Source organism: Cicer arietinum, chromosome 5, assembly GCF_000331145.2.
Source record: "Cicer arietinum cultivar CDC Frontier isolate Library 1 chromosome 5, Cicar.CDCFrontier_v2.0, whole genome shotgun sequence".
Taxonomy (NCBI): Eukaryota; Viridiplantae; Streptophyta; class Magnoliopsida; order Fabales; family Fabaceae; genus Cicer; species Cicer arietinum.
In genome coordinates, this window is record NC_021164.2 from 56,025,421 (window position 1) to 56,040,857 (window position 15,437).

The 15,437-nt window shown below is 30.0% G+C and overlaps 3 protein-coding genes across 5 annotated transcripts; 2 read left to right on the forward strand and 1 right to left on the reverse strand.

Moving 5' to 3' along the window:
* The first annotated feature begins 2,203 nt into the window (after positions 1-2,203).
* Positions 2,204-6,285, forward strand: LOC101493529 (non-specific phospholipase C1). Its single transcript, XM_004500194.4, has 3 exons — positions 2,204-3,521; positions 5,096-5,272; positions 5,768-6,285. Exons 1-3 carry the CDS (start codon positions 2,417-2,419, stop codon positions 6,067-6,069), a joined length of 1,584 nt encoding a protein of 527 aa, XP_004500251.1. The 5' UTR covers positions 2,204-2,416; the 3' UTR covers positions 6,070-6,285.
* A 4,306-nt stretch (positions 6,286-10,591) lies between these two features.
* On the forward strand, positions 10,592-12,234 carry LOC101492882 (ammonium transporter 1 member 3-like). Its single transcript, XM_004500192.4, has one exon. It carries the CDS (start codon positions 10,677-10,679, stop codon positions 12,114-12,116), a length of 1,440 nt encoding a protein of 479 aa, XP_004500249.2. The 5' UTR covers positions 10,592-10,676; the 3' UTR covers positions 12,117-12,234.
* Positions 12,235-12,672: 438 nt separating this feature from the next.
* LOC101492325 (E3 ubiquitin-protein ligase AIRP2) lies at positions 12,673-15,206 on the reverse strand. Of its 3 annotated transcripts, XM_073368138.1 has the most exons (7): positions 15,048-15,156; positions 14,659-14,724; positions 14,526-14,575; positions 14,193-14,343; positions 13,814-13,880; positions 13,410-13,650; positions 12,673-12,983 (listed from the first exon to the last, which is right to left on the reverse strand). In XM_073368138.1, coding segments are annotated over exons 3-7 (672 nt in total). In that variant the 5' UTR covers positions 14,528-14,575; positions 14,659-14,724; positions 15,048-15,156; the 3' UTR covers positions 12,673-12,772. The 3 variants fall into 3 exon arrangements, with proteins under 3 accessions (XP_073224239.1, XP_012571269.1, XP_004500247.1); XM_012715815.3 differs by lacking the exon at positions 14,659-14,724 and having other exon boundaries at positions 15,048-15,152; XM_004500190.4 differs by lacking the exons at positions 14,526-14,575; positions 14,659-14,724 and having other exon boundaries at positions 15,048-15,206.
* Between the last annotated feature and the right edge of the window lie 231 nt (positions 15,207-15,437).

Genomic DNA, 15,437 nt, shown 5'->3' on the forward strand with positions numbered 1-15,437 from the left:
AAGAACAAAATATTTCCATAAAAAAACCACCAAAAAGGGTTGGTTGGTCTAATAAAAAAAAATAATAAAGTAAATTATATTAATAAATAAAAAATTATTATTTTTCTTCCATTTTAATATATTTTCTTTGAAGTTATTAATATAATTTACTTTATTATTATTATTATTATTATTATTATTATTATTATTATTATTATTATTATTTTTGTATTGATTATGTTAGGAAAAAAATATGAGAGTTATTAACAAAATAATGTTAAGTATTAATTTAACTAGAAAATAAGAGTGAGTTGTTAAAATAATACAACACGTTATTTATTTTGGCATATCTACTCAATGTTTGATTTTTTTTTTTTTAGTTTTATTGTTATAATTTTGATTTTATTAAAAAAATTTATTATTATTGTTTATTACATTAAAAATATTAGAGACACTTTATTTGTTTTGGTTAATTAAATTAACAATTATACAAATGTTAAATTGAAAAAAAATTAACTTAGTACATTGTTGCATATCTGGAATGCGATCTTCTAGGTAGTAAAAAAAAAATTATTTATACAGTTGATCACATTTTAAATTTGTGACTTTATGAATGTGTAAAAAAAATAGGACAATTTAATATATATTTTTTAAATAGAACAATTTAATTAATTTTTTTTAAAAAAATATTTCCATAAAAATACCACCAAAAAGAGTTGGTTGGTCTAAATAATAAATGCTATTAAAGGTTGATTTGTTTTTTTTCTTCTTATATAAAAAAATAAAAGTAACTTTTGTCCTCTTAAATTTGAATAATTATTTGTAATTAATAAATACTATAAAAGTTAAAATAATTATTTATAATTAATGTATAAAAAGTATAAGGGAAAAATATTTGTTAATTATAAATATTAAAATAAAACAAGAGAAATATTTTTCATTGAAAAATATTTAAATAACACATGACAAATATTAATATTTTAGTTTGAATTTTATAAATGATGTATAAAAAAACATGAGATAAATATTAATTAGTGATAAATATAAAAAACAATCACGAGACTAGTATTTATTAGCGATAAATAAAAAACACGGAATAAATATTTATAAGTGATAAATATAAAAAAAAATACGAAACAAATGTTTGATATTAATATACAAGAAAATGATCGTTGTAAAAAAAATTAATATATAAAAAATACGAGACAATTATTTGTTAATATTAAAAACAATGAGATAATATTTTTTACTAAAATATATAAAAATATAAAATAAATATTTATAATTTATAAATATAAATTTTTTGTCATAAATACTTAAAATGAGATTTTTTTAAGTCTTAACAAAATATTTATGGAATAGAAACAAAGCGCCGCCTGTGCGACAACACGGATATATAGCTAGTAAATATAAAAAAGAAAAGTCACACAAAATAATGGTGGTCTAAAAATCAAATGCTATTAAAGGTTGATTTGTTTTTTTCCTTATTTAAAAATAAAAGTAACTTTTGATTTTTTATTTGATTTTAACTTTCTTTTTTACAAATATTTTAATTTGATACTATTTATATTTATAAAAGTTCATTTGGATTTTGGCAATAAGTAAAAAAATGACAATAATTGAACAATTATTCTTTATTAAGTTTGATTTGCAGGTTAATTATTTAATTTTTAATGATTGTTTAATATTAAAATATCATTATAAAAAATTTATTCCTCTTCTTTTTCATTTTTGGATATGTTTCTATGAATATAATATCTAAAGTATTGTTCTAAATTTAGTTTTAAATTATAATTATATTTCTAAATTGTCGGTGTAAATAATACCAACAACCAACACAAATAGTTGATCTGATTATTATATTATAATAATTACTATAATAAAATAATAGAATCAATAACTTCTATTGACTTTATAAAATTAGTTTGATTATTTTTTCCTAAAAATATAGTAAATAATCTCTAAACTATTATATATCTATCACTTTAGTTCTTGAACTATGCCAAATTTTAATAATTTAGAAAGTATCTAGTATATTTCTATATTTCAAGAACCAAATTAAAAAAGAGAATGATAATTTAGACATGAAATTGATGATTTATTCGAACTGAATTATATTTTGTGTTTGAAAACAGAATTTTGATATGAAATTGTGGTCGCTGGAGTATGCACGTACACATATATAAAACTCAGAATTTTGGTAGAAATGAAAAAGAAAAAGAAAAAGACAGAAACAACGGATCCTTAATTTGAAAGCATATACCGTATTCAATCATCATCATCATCATCATCATCATCATCATCATCATCAACTTTTTATATAACAAAAGCGTACAAGTAAGTCACTTACCACTTACCAACTCAACTTTCTACCCAAAACAAAAACACCTCATCACTGTTACTCAATTTTTTTAATTATAATTACCGGCCACCGGAGATGAATCTCCGGCGAGTCCCTTTCTCCTTTTTCCTCTTCCTCTATCTCCTCCTCACCACCACCACCGCCACCGACCAAACCCTACACCGCAAAAAACATAAGATCTCCGGTCCAATCAAAACCCTCGTAGTAATCGTCATGGAGAATCGATCCTTCGACCACGTCCTCGGTTGGCTTAAATCAACCCGACCCGACATAGACGGACTTACCGGCACCGAATCAAATCCTATCGAACTCTCAAACCCTTCCTCCCCAAAAATCCCCGTCTCAAACGACGCCGTTTTCATCGACTTCGATCCAGGTCATTCTTTTCAAGCTATAAGAGAACAAATCTTTGGATCAAACGAAACCTCCAAGAAAAAACCTCCAATGAACGGTTTCGCTCAACAAGCCGAACAAATTCAAAAAGGAATGTCGAAAACCGTCATGAGCGGGTTCAAACCGGAACTTCTCCCGGTTTACACAAAATTAGCCAACGAATTCACGGTTTTCGATAAATGGTTCGCTTCCGTTCCCGCTTCGACTCAACCGAACCGATTTTACGTTCACTCCGCAACTTCTCACGGTGCAATGAGTAACGTTCGTAAGAATCTCATTCACGGTTTCCCTCAAAGAACAATCTTCGACTCTCTCAACGACAACGACGTAACTTTCGGTATATATTACCAAAATATCCCTGCAACGCTGTTTTTCAAGAGTTTGAGAAAGTTGAAGAACACTATGAAGTTTCATAGCTATGGTTTGAAGTTTAAGAGACATGCTATGAAGGGGAAATTGCCGAATTATGTGGTGGTTGAGCAGCGTTACTTCGATGTGAAGGTTTCTCCGGCGAACGATGATCATCCTTCGCATGATGTCGCAACGGGGCAGAGGTTTATTAAGGAGGTTTATGAGATTTTGAGGAAGAGTCCTCAGTGGAAGGAAATGGCGATTTTGATTACGTATGATGAACATGGTGGGTTTTATGATCATGTTCCTACACCTGTTGAAGGTGTTCCTAACCCTGATGGGATTATTGGACCTCACCCTTATTATTTTAGGTTTGATAGGTTGGGTGTTCGTGTTCCAACTTTCCTTATCTCTCCTTGGATTGATAAGGGTACCGGTATGTTATCTAAAGTTTCCATTTTTATGCAGTTTTGTTTTTTGGGGTCTTGTTTAATGTTTTAAAAATTGATGTCGGGATGTGATGATTGATATTGCGTGGAATAGTGACTTTAGATATTGTTTAGAGTAGTGGTTAGATGCAACTCTTGATATTGTGGAGAATGACAGTCAAATGCTGCTGCAACTTCAATAGATTGTGTTGTGGTGGCATAGACATCAAAAGCCTTGATGTCGTGGTTTAGATTGTGGTCACAGACCTATTTTTGAAACTGCGGTCTTGTTCTTGTTCATTGCTAATGTTTTCTGTCTTTGAGGTTGTCTTAATTGAGAAGGTCCATTTCAAGTTGTAAGGAAAATATTTTTGGTTTTTTGTTTTTGTTTTTAAAATTATGTTGGTGAGATTTTGATAGTAAGTGTTATTCTATTGTTAGTTAATCTTCAGAATTTGATGTAAATTGGGTAGTTGTTGTACCTCGCGACATGGTTGAAGTATACTTCTACATGAAGATGTACATAGTCATACAGAATTCTTAGATTTATTTGGTTGTTAGAGGTTGGTATTTTTGAAGACATAACTGTTTGATAACTTTATGTGACATTGTACTTGCCTGTGTTGAAGTTATTTTGGGTCTTGGACATGTGTGTATTTTTTCTAGTTTTACATGAATCAAGTCAGTTTTGCACTTGATCTGGTTTCACGTACTATTTTCCTTATTAATTGGATTTTTTATTTTGCTTGATATCCAACTGATGTACTAAATATGCTTTTTTGTGTACTAATGTAGTATACTGAAAACTAATTTTGGTCATCTTTGTGTATACACTGTAGTTCTCACTTATCAAAATAAGCTGTCCTGTAGTTTTGAGTGAAACATAGTAAACTAGTTTGAGCATATAAAAATGTACTAAATGAGTAAAAAGAAAGTAGTTTATTACTTGAGACAGGTAATGGAGTTAGTAATATATTTGATTTGATAATATGATGAGAACTATTTCTACTCCTTCTGCAACATATTGAAATTAAGAATTTAGGTAAATATTTGAGCTTTGACAAGCTCATTCCTTTAGTCGTAAAGAGAATGAACCGTACCCTCCATAGATATGGTTCATAAGATAGATTAATACAATCTTGACTTCAACCAATGAATTTGCGATATTTGATCTGAATGAGAAGCTCCTCATCTTTTTTTGTGTGTGCGTGATTTATTGAGTAAAAGTGGTTCTATATAGTTGGTTCGTTGGCCGGAAGGCTGGATTGAACATCATCTTTCATTGATTACAGAATTAGCTATATCCGTAATGATCTTAGATTGTGTCAAGACCATAGATTACCCCCAATTATGATGGTTCATTGATTTTAGTTTTCACTATGCATTGTTGTTGATTTCTTATTGTTGCTTCTGTTCGTAGTCTTTTGAACTTTCTGTACATTGTTTGTACATTCTTTTAGTGATTTTCATTCTGAATCTGCTAGAACCAGCCAACAAGGTTGTATCATTTACCCAAAATTTTGTTTTTATTATTTCAGTGCCGGTTTGATGGCTTCTTGTTTTTGATTACCTTTTCTTGCAGTGATTCATGAACCTGATGGACCAACACCGCATTCTCAATACGAGCACTCATCTATTCCCGCCACAGTAAAGAAGCTTTTCAATTTAAAATCCAATTTCTTGACAAAGAGAGATGCATGGGCCGGTACCTTTGAGAAATACTTTTACATTCGAGATACTCCTCGTGATGATTGTCCAGGTTCGCATCCTCTTCTTTGATCTTTACATTTAATTACAGCAATCTTGGCACTCTGTCATGGTAGTAATTTCATCTGTAGTCTCTAGTTTTGACCCCTAATTAAAGTAACATTTTCCGCTGACAAATTAAATTATCTAATAAAATTCGGTTTGGCATAAAAAAAGTATCATCAATTCAGTTTGGTGACCAATAAGCTCTGAAGCTATCATCCATGACAATTAATCGATGTAGACACCCACCATACATGAGTGCATTCTTAGAAATTTCCTGTTTCTCAATTTCTAACTGCAATGAGAAATGAAGTTTCCACTTCTGTCTCTATCTTAAAAGTAAGTTTGGAAGTATATTGATATATCAATGGTGCAATTATTATACATAAAAGGGTCCACAACAAATACAAAACTTTGTCTGTCCTTTTTCTAATTAGAGCCGTTTGATGCTATTGATTTAATTTCCAGCATTATGTATTAACATGATTTCTAATGTCTATAATAGAAACCCTTCCGGAAGTCAAGACGAATCTAAGACCATTTGGACCAAAAGAAGATTCAAGTCTCTCAGAATTCCAAATGGAACTGATCCAGCTTGCATCTCAGCTAAATGGTGATTATGTACTCAATTCATATCCAAATATTGGGAAAAGTATGACAGTAGAAGAAGCAAACAGGTATGCAGAAGATGCAGTGAAGAGGTTTCTGGAAGCTGGAAAAGCTGCACTTAAAGCTGGTGCTAATGATTCTGCCATTGTCACAATGAGGCCTTCCCTTACCAGCAGAGTTTATGTGGAATCTTATTAATTGTTCCACAACTCGAGCTGTAAATATTGTAGTATAGATATTTAGTTTGTTCCATAGTAGTAAACTTAAGAAAATTACACCAGATGTCTTAGTAAAAATATTATCAGTGCAAGGATAATTAACTAGATAATTAATAGTTTCTATGCTAAAAAATGTTTTAAGTTATTGACTTCATAAAATAATTAATAATTAATCACAAAGTGGTGCTTGATTGAACTTCATAGAGTTTAAACTTCGTTTAATTTGTCTTAAATTAATAATTAATCACATAGTGGTGTCTTAAACTATGTTATCCTGTCTTGAGTGAAATTGTTCTTAATTCCAAAAACCAAATTTATTTTTATTTTTAATGTAAAATATTTTTAGTTTATATAAATTAAATTTTTTACTTATCTTCAATTCATGCATAATTTTATTTTGCACAAGTACACGCCAAGAATATTTAACTTGAACAAATTTACGAAAATATTTGGTTAATCTTTATTTTTTTATGATATATTAGGTTTTCAAATTATGATAGAAATTCATATTTATAGTTTATAAGAAAGTAACTTTTATTTATTTATTTATTTGGCGTGGTACAAGGGAGTCATTTGAGTCCCTTAATCACTAGATTGGAAAAATATCTTATTTTATGGAGAAGGTATTACTTTTCCAAAATATCTTATTTTATGGAGAAGGTATTACTTTTGACATAAACTAGACTGGATATTTTAATAAGCGGTCCATACTAAAATATCTTATAAAACTCCAACAATAATAGAAGTTGTCTTATAAAAGTAGAAATTTATGTTCTCATTTTTAGGAGGGGAAATGACTTGATTTATGGTTATTCAATATAAATTAATGAAAATAAATGTGGACATTAAATTTGAATTCGTTCGACCTCAACCGTAACAATAAAGAGAGTCGTGAATTTTTATTTTTGATGAGTATCATCGACTATTTTAAGTGATTTTTATGTATCAATCCATTTCTATCAAAGGAGTTACCATTTTTTTAAATCTTTTAAATAAAAGTTTTATTTGATTATCAAATTCTATGTCTTGAAAACTAGATCCTTGAATTGCATATCTTTTAAAACACAAATGAAGTTCCACATCTTTTATATTTACACGGAAGACAACATATGTACTAATAGACGTGTTAAAGTTGATTTTTATACTCATTTTTTTACTCGATAAAATTTGTAGCCGTGTTAATTTTGGAGTGACTTTTACTCTAATCGGTATGATACTTATATTGTCTATTTTAGTTAATTACTCTCTTAAATTTGATACTTATTTATCATGATGTTTTGTTTTATCATGTTGTACTCTTTTTTCCTTCACTTTAATTTTATTTTTTTTAGATTTGTTAGGTAGGATTTTTAATTAGATATTGTTGTTATAATTGTTTTCTTGGGTTTTGGCTTAATTCTCCAATTTTTTATATTTTATTTAATAAATTTATTAAAGTGTTGTAAATGATAGATTGTATTTTTGGATGTCAAGATATTAAAATATCAATTTTACAGTGCGATGTTTTTTGCACTCTAATTTGGTGTAAAAAAAATTAATCTAATTTTTATTTTTGATAAAATCTAATACTCAAAATATTATATTGTAATTTCATTCGAGGGACAAATTAGTCCCTCTATTAAATTTAACTTTTTAATTATTGACATATCAAGTAGGTGATGACTCCTTTGTTACATACGTCAACTTTTTCCTAATCACTATCTCCTTTTGAATTTTGCATTATTCAACAAAAATATTTAAATAAGTCCCTCTCTTATTTGACTCAAATTAATTTTTCTTTTTGAATTTGAAGTTGTTAAAAAAAAAAAAAAAAATCCATTACTAATTTGGATATTACAGTTTGAATAGGTCGAAGTGAAATTGGGAGACATTAGGTTGGGTTTTTAGTTACAAAATTTGCTGTATGTTGTATATTTTAAATTTAAATAAATTTTAGTCTTTTTATTTAATTTGGTTAACAATTTTGTTCTCTTAATTTTTAAATATTTGATTTTAGTCTCCAATATTCAAAAAAATTGAATGTTTTTTCATATGTTTTTTTTTTTTTTTTGACAATTTTTCTTATAACTAATAGCATGAAAATAAGTTGAGTAAAATTTCACTTATATATAATGTATTACATCAATTTTTTAGACGAATACAACTGGTTAGTCAGTTTGCTATAGGACTCATCAAAATCCAGTTTAAAATGCACAAGTCGAGAAAAATCAGACATTTTAAAAAATTGAAAACCAAACATTATTTTTTACTTGTGAATTTTATTTATGTTTTTTTAATTGTTATGCATTAAGATCAAACCATGTGCATTATAGTCAACAATGAAATGGATTATTCAAATCAACTTTGACTGCATGTAAATTTGGACCAACTTTTTTGTCATAGAGGACCATAGAATAAGACTAGAAGACCTTGTTCAGTGTTTGATTTGATTAGAACCAAAACATCGTTTTCTATTGGTGTGAAAAAGATGAGGGCCACACTAGAGTCATACCAAATAGTAATACACATTGGATGCATTCTCACTCTACATGGCCTACTAGTGTCCATACTCTAACTAATCACATCACATAATACAAACATAAATAAATAGTGATTAAACACACCCACAAATAAATAAATATAAAACATAAATAATAAAATAATATGTATTTTTTAAATAATTAAGTAATATGTACTTTTGTGTGAATATATCTAAACACTATTTATTAATGTTTTTGTCCAAACAAGTATTTCTCACCACATCTATTCTTCATTCCAATTTGCAAACTATTGCAAAATAAATTTTGTTTTGACAAAGATCTTTTATTGAAAAAATAAGTGTCATTTTATTTTTTTCAATATAAAAAAATATTTATTTTATTTTACCTTCAAATTAATATTATGCATATGAATTTCAAATCATTAAATGAATTTGTACTTATTTACGAGAGTTGTTAATTAAAGACATACGATATACTCCTACGTGTCAGTGTCATAATTTAAGTGAAAATGATTTATAAAAAATAAATATATTGAATTAGATATATATATTTTTTTTTTATACATTTGTGTTTATATTATAAGAAGGAATACTTATTCATTAAGTTTTGTAAAATTGTTATAGTTATCCATTAATTTATTATTTTTCCAAATCTATGTAAAAAAACTTTAAACACACTTGTTTTAGAATAGAGGGTATACAATATAAATATTACTCATAAATATAAAGTCTTGTATAGGGCTTTTAAATACTAATAAAAAAAATACAGAGCTTATATAAATAGCTTGTGTAGCATCCTCAATAATCACTACCATTCATCATCTGCTACAAATTTAATAACAAGTGTCACTATGATGAGAATGGCTCTATCAAGGAGGCTCAAAGGTTACTCAAAGATGGAAAAGGAAGACTCAGAAGATAGAAAACACAGACAAGCACAATTCTTAATATACAAAGTATTAGATAAAGTTGATTCTCGTAGAAAGCCATCATCTTTGAGGATCAGAATATTCAAGCTGAAGATTAAAATAGGGAACAACTGTAGGAGGATGAAGAAGAAATTTTTTCTTAGGTGTCACAGTGTTTTGGATCATGTGAAAACATTGAAGCAAATGTTGGTGATTAATTAAATGCTTTTCTACCCTTTTGCTCAAATGATTCCTGTTGTACTTCTTGGTTTCTTTGCTATATGCTATTATTTTTGTGTGGTAATTTCTTTGTTTTATCTTAGTTTATGCATTTTCTTTGGAACTTCTCTTTCCTGCACTTTAACAGAAAACTATTTTTAGTGGAAATTATTATAGCCTTTAGCAACAATTACAATATAGATAACCACCAAAACTATTATTTCAATTGTGTATTCAATGTCGCTAAAAGTTTTATACTACTGCATAAACACTATTTACATAAGTTAAAATAATTTTCACATTGATTAAGCAATTGATGTGGAATCTCTTGTTATAGAATGTGAAAACTCTTCACATCAGTTAAAATTACAACAATGTTCAAATCAATGATAAAAAAAAGCCAACAAATATTTGCGATCAACTTGTACACTACGACAGGGCCGGCACATACTCTGTGTAGGCTGAGCCACCGTACATGACCCCAAAATTTTGAGGATTCCAAAATATTAGTTATATATTGTTAAAATTTACAAATTATTAGATGTTTTGCAACGGTCCATTAGCAGAATGCAATGTTTTAATGCAATAGAATTTGCACTTCAATGAATTTGCACTTCAATAGTGACCCGCAACATTAACAACCACAATTGATCAACTAATTAGATCAAATGATGCAAATTGACATATGTTTGTCGCCGCAAATTATAAATCGGTGGCGAGTTGCACAAACCGCCACCGAATACCCGTCCCGGTTGGCCTAATATTTTGTTTTGATATTTCAATGTATTTCTCAATTTTGATAAGCCTATATCCTCAATCACTCAAAATGGTTGAATTAGAATGCACAAGCACTCAACATTAACCAACTTGTACATGCAACTATAACTACAACTACAACTACTTGATAGTTAGCTAGCCACCATTCAAAGTTACCACCATCACACATATACTATCAAATATTTATTCCCAATATTGATATAAATGTTGTCATTTCCTTTTATTCCCATTTATCACCACACACGCACACAATACACTCTCATGGAAGTTTCATGGGAACAAAGTGTCACCTATTCTATAAACACAATCTACCTTCTTTTCTCTGCCTACTTAGTCTTTGTAATGCAATTAGGCTTTGCCATGATATGTGCAGGTTCTGTGAGAGCCAAAAATGCCATGAACATAATGCTAACCAATGTAGTTGATGCTGTGGTAGGTAGCATTTCCTTCTACCTTTTTGGTTTTGCATTTGCATATGGTAATTCCAACTCTTTCATTGGTACCAATTTGTTTGCTTTGGCTAATATTCCAAATGAAAATTATGACTATGGATTCTTCCTTTATCAATGGGCTTTTGCTATAGCTGTAGCTGGCATCACTAGTGGGTCCATAGCTGAGAGAACCCAATTTAGTGCTTATCTTGTTTTTTCATTTTTTCTTACTGGGTTTGTTTACCCAGTTGTGGCCCATTGGGTTTGGTCTTCTAGTGGTTGGCTTAGTCCCAATTCAAGTCACTTATTATTGGGCTCAGGTGCCATTGACTTTGCTGGGAGTGGAGTGGTGCATTTGGTTGGTGCAATTGCCGGACTCTGGGGATCGATTATAGAAGGCCCACGGGTTGGGCGGTTTGACGCTTATGGAAAGCCCGTTCCTCTCCGCGGCCACAATGCCACACTTGTGGTTCTTGGGACGTTCTTGTTGTGGTTCGGTTGGTTCGGGTTTAACCCTGGTTCATTTGATCGAATTCTCGTGCCCTACCCTGGCACGTCTGATCAAGGTAATTGGACTTCAGTGGGCCGGACTGCTGTGACAACCACATTAGCAGGCTCGACCGCTGGAATCGTCACCTTGTTCGGACGTCGGTTATTAATTGGTCATTGGGATGCAATGGATGTTTGCAATGGTTTGCTTGGTGGGTTTGTTGCCATCACCTCTGGGTGCTCAGTTGTTGAGCCATGGGCCGCTATTCTATGCGGATTCGTCGCAGCTTGGGTATTGATTGGGCTCAATATCTTGGCACTAAAATTGAACTATGATGACCCATTAGAGGCAGCCCAATTACATGGTGGGTGTGGCACTTGGGGTTTGTTGTTTACAGGGTTGTTTGCCAAAAAGGAGTTTGTGATTCAAGCCTATAATTCAGGGGTGGTAGTGAAAAGACCATATGGTCTTCTACTTGGTGGTGGATGGGGATTAATTGGAGCTCAAATGGTTGAGATTTTGGTAATTTTTTTATGGGTTAGTATAACAATGGGCCCTATGTTCTATGCCTTGCACAAGCTCAATTTACTTAGAATTCATGTGGATGATGAACTTGCTGGCCTTGATATATCAAGCCATGGAGGCTATGCTTATGCTGCTCAAGAGGATCATCAACCTCGATCTTATAAAGATTATATGCGAATGCAAGATGACCAATCATAGTTTGGTTTAATTTAGTGTTTTGTAATATATGTAGAAACAACTAGACTTTGTATAGCACTTATTTATTTGATTCAATCCTCTTTATTTCTAAAACAAAACAGAGATATCTATTACTATAGTTTAAGGTGTATAAAGATTCATTTTTTTTAGTAATAATGATATATACATAAAAATATAGTAATCAAAGTCAAATTAGGATCAAGAGAGGGACAGGTTATCTCTTGGTTAAGCTATCTTTCAATATGCATAAAAAATATCATGAAAAGAAGGAATCTTATCAAGTGGGTGGAGCCTACACATTTGATAAATTTGACATTGTTGCTTTCTCATCATTGTCATTTTGTACACTTATGGATAATGTAATTAATTAATTAATTAATTAAATTATCATTTACTCATGTCGATTCACAATTGGCTTAGCTAAAGGATAAGGTTATTTGCTTTCTTCAAAGTTAGAACATAATAGAATAACCAAAATACCCCTGTTGTTGTAGACAACAAAATATTGGAATTCTGTGTTAGAAATATATAAATTATATCAACTTGAAGCTGAAAGTTAAAAGACAACAGAATATATACAATTAAATTATGGTCCAAAATGGATTTACAAGTAGAATTTAAAGGGCAATATAGAGATATAAACCTCTAGGAAAACCTCACCTAAAAAATGGATCATAAGACACATGTCTAGGGTCTGGAATAATAAGAGGCAATTTTTCTATGTAAAGAAACAGCATCTTACAATTCTCTTTGAAAATTGTTCCAACATCAACAATATCACTTGTGTCTGTGTAAATCCAAAGGTCACCAGAGTTCACTCTCTTCAGGCTATCCCGGCAAAAGGGGCAAGATTGAGACCTAAGACACCTGAATAAAAATAAAAAATTGACAAGTCTAACAATTAATACATAACAAACTAGTAACTATTTACTATTATTAGATACTTATGAAGTACACAATTTTGTAATTAAAAGTTAATATTTGAAATGGAAATAGAAAATGAAAGTGATAGCTTTTGATAAAGTAAAAGCAATCGAATAACATGCTTTGAATTCATGAGGCCTCACTCTCAACTTCTTTGACTAAAAAAGTTTTTGAAAATTTGATGTATCTAGTCTAGTCTAATTTTTTTTTTACCAGATACATCAACTTTTTAAATACTTTTTTTGTCTATATTTCATTCTAGAGGAAATATGTTTTATATAAAAAATGTGATCAGCATAATATACAAAAATAACTAGAAAGAATCTAAGGTGAATTGCAAAATGAAATGAAGCAATTGGAGAACTGTACCAGTCTCTGTAACACTTGAGACACATTTGATGGCAACAATTAGGAAGCACAACTTTTGCTTTCACCTCCAAGCAAACTCCACATTCATGGTCTCTTTCAATGTCAATTTCAGATTTTGATTCTCTTCTATCTTTGAAATCAGTCTTCTTTTGGAATCTAATAGCATATACTTCTTTCTGCTTCCTTTCTTCCAAATCTGTGATGCCATTCTGGAGTTGCACTAGTGCAGGAAATATAATCGCTGTTCATCATCAACAAAATAGAAAAATCAGAACAAAAACATGTTTAGTATGTGTTGGTTATTATCATCAAGAACATAAAAATGGATTTCAGAAACACCCTGAAAAGAGCAATAGGCATAATAAAGTATACATTTATGTTAAGAACCTTATACTTATACTTACAATAAAATTGTCGAATGCTTGCTTTCCTTTCATATATTGAAATAGTAGTCTTCCCATTTCCATATGTCTGCATAAATGTAGAATAAAATGGGATGAAACCATCTAAACACATATAATGACACTACAATTACACAAAAATTGGAAATTATGGAAAGGGCAAATTACAAAAAATAATATTTTGACAAATACATAAAGACCTACACTATGTAGCACTCACACTTCATATTGAAGCCGTGTCAGGTGTCTTAACATGTCATCGATACATGCGATTACATTCAATCACTTCTGTTTTTTCAATTTATTACTGTATCTACATATTAGTATTGTGTCTGTTTCAAACACACATTTATGTACTATGTTGATTATTTAGGAAATATACCACATAAATTAGAATTCTGAGCAAACCAAAAGCACCGGCAAGACGATAATCTGTCCACTGAAAAAGAGAAAGAAAAATTGGGGCCACTGGACTGTATGATAGCCTCATTTGAAAGCATCCTCCTTCTTTATCCCTTGGATGGCCTAATGCCCTGAAAATGATATAAGAGTAAAGTGAGTGAAAAATTTCTCAATTTTTTTGGATTTATTCCTAACTCTACCCTATAAAATAAACTCATTTACAAGAATTGCATCTCATAGCAGTATCAAAAGTGGTACTTTCCATTTCAACAAAAGAAAACACATTAAAATGTTAAATTGAATAAAATCTTACATGACAAAAAATGCTTAATTCTTTTAGAAGAATTTGAATAGAAGATCACTCTAGTACAAACAAACATGTAAATTGTCAGGAAAAAAAAAGTGTTAGATGCTGAAAAGTAGTATCTAAGTCTCAAGTATCATACAAACTATTTGGTGCAGGTTATCAACAGCTTCATTGAACATATTCCCAGCTTCAAATTCTCATTCAACTTCAAGCGAATACAGTAGCATTTAGTTTCAAAATTCACAAAATTGATCAACCAAAATTGGTTAAAAATGGGTAAAACACACACACACAAAACTGCAACACAAAAATGGGAAATCCTTGTAAAATGAAAAATCACGTGAATGTAAAATGTTCATTTTTCAAAAGCACAACATTATACCCTCAAATTCTTCCTGAAAAAAGATTCAATATTTAATCTGGGAATCAGAAAAAGAAAGAAAAAATAAACATTTTTATATCGTTCTGAAGCTAAATTATCATTCAAGCAACCACCTTAAAAAAAAGGGATGAGAGAGAGATACATACAGTGTATTAGCATACTGAATATCAGCTTCTAGAGCTTTTAGAGATTCTTGAAATACACTTTTTCCCATACCCAAATATTTTCCCGGAAAAATCTTGGTGCAAGCAACTTATGAAATTCTCATAAGGCTAAGATCAAAACATATATATATGAAATATTAATCGGCTTTTGTAATGACGCAATTGCCCTTTACCAGTTCCTGATTTTGCTAATGGTATTGGTAAGTGGGTCACCATGTTCGAGAGTGGATTTTAATATCCTTAAAGACGGTTTTACCCCCGTTGATTCATCAATATATAAAGGAGTAACAGACATAGAAATGTGTGAATAAATCTTTCCATTATTGTAACCAAAAAGAAAAGTTTTTTCCAATATTAACATTCACATTTTTT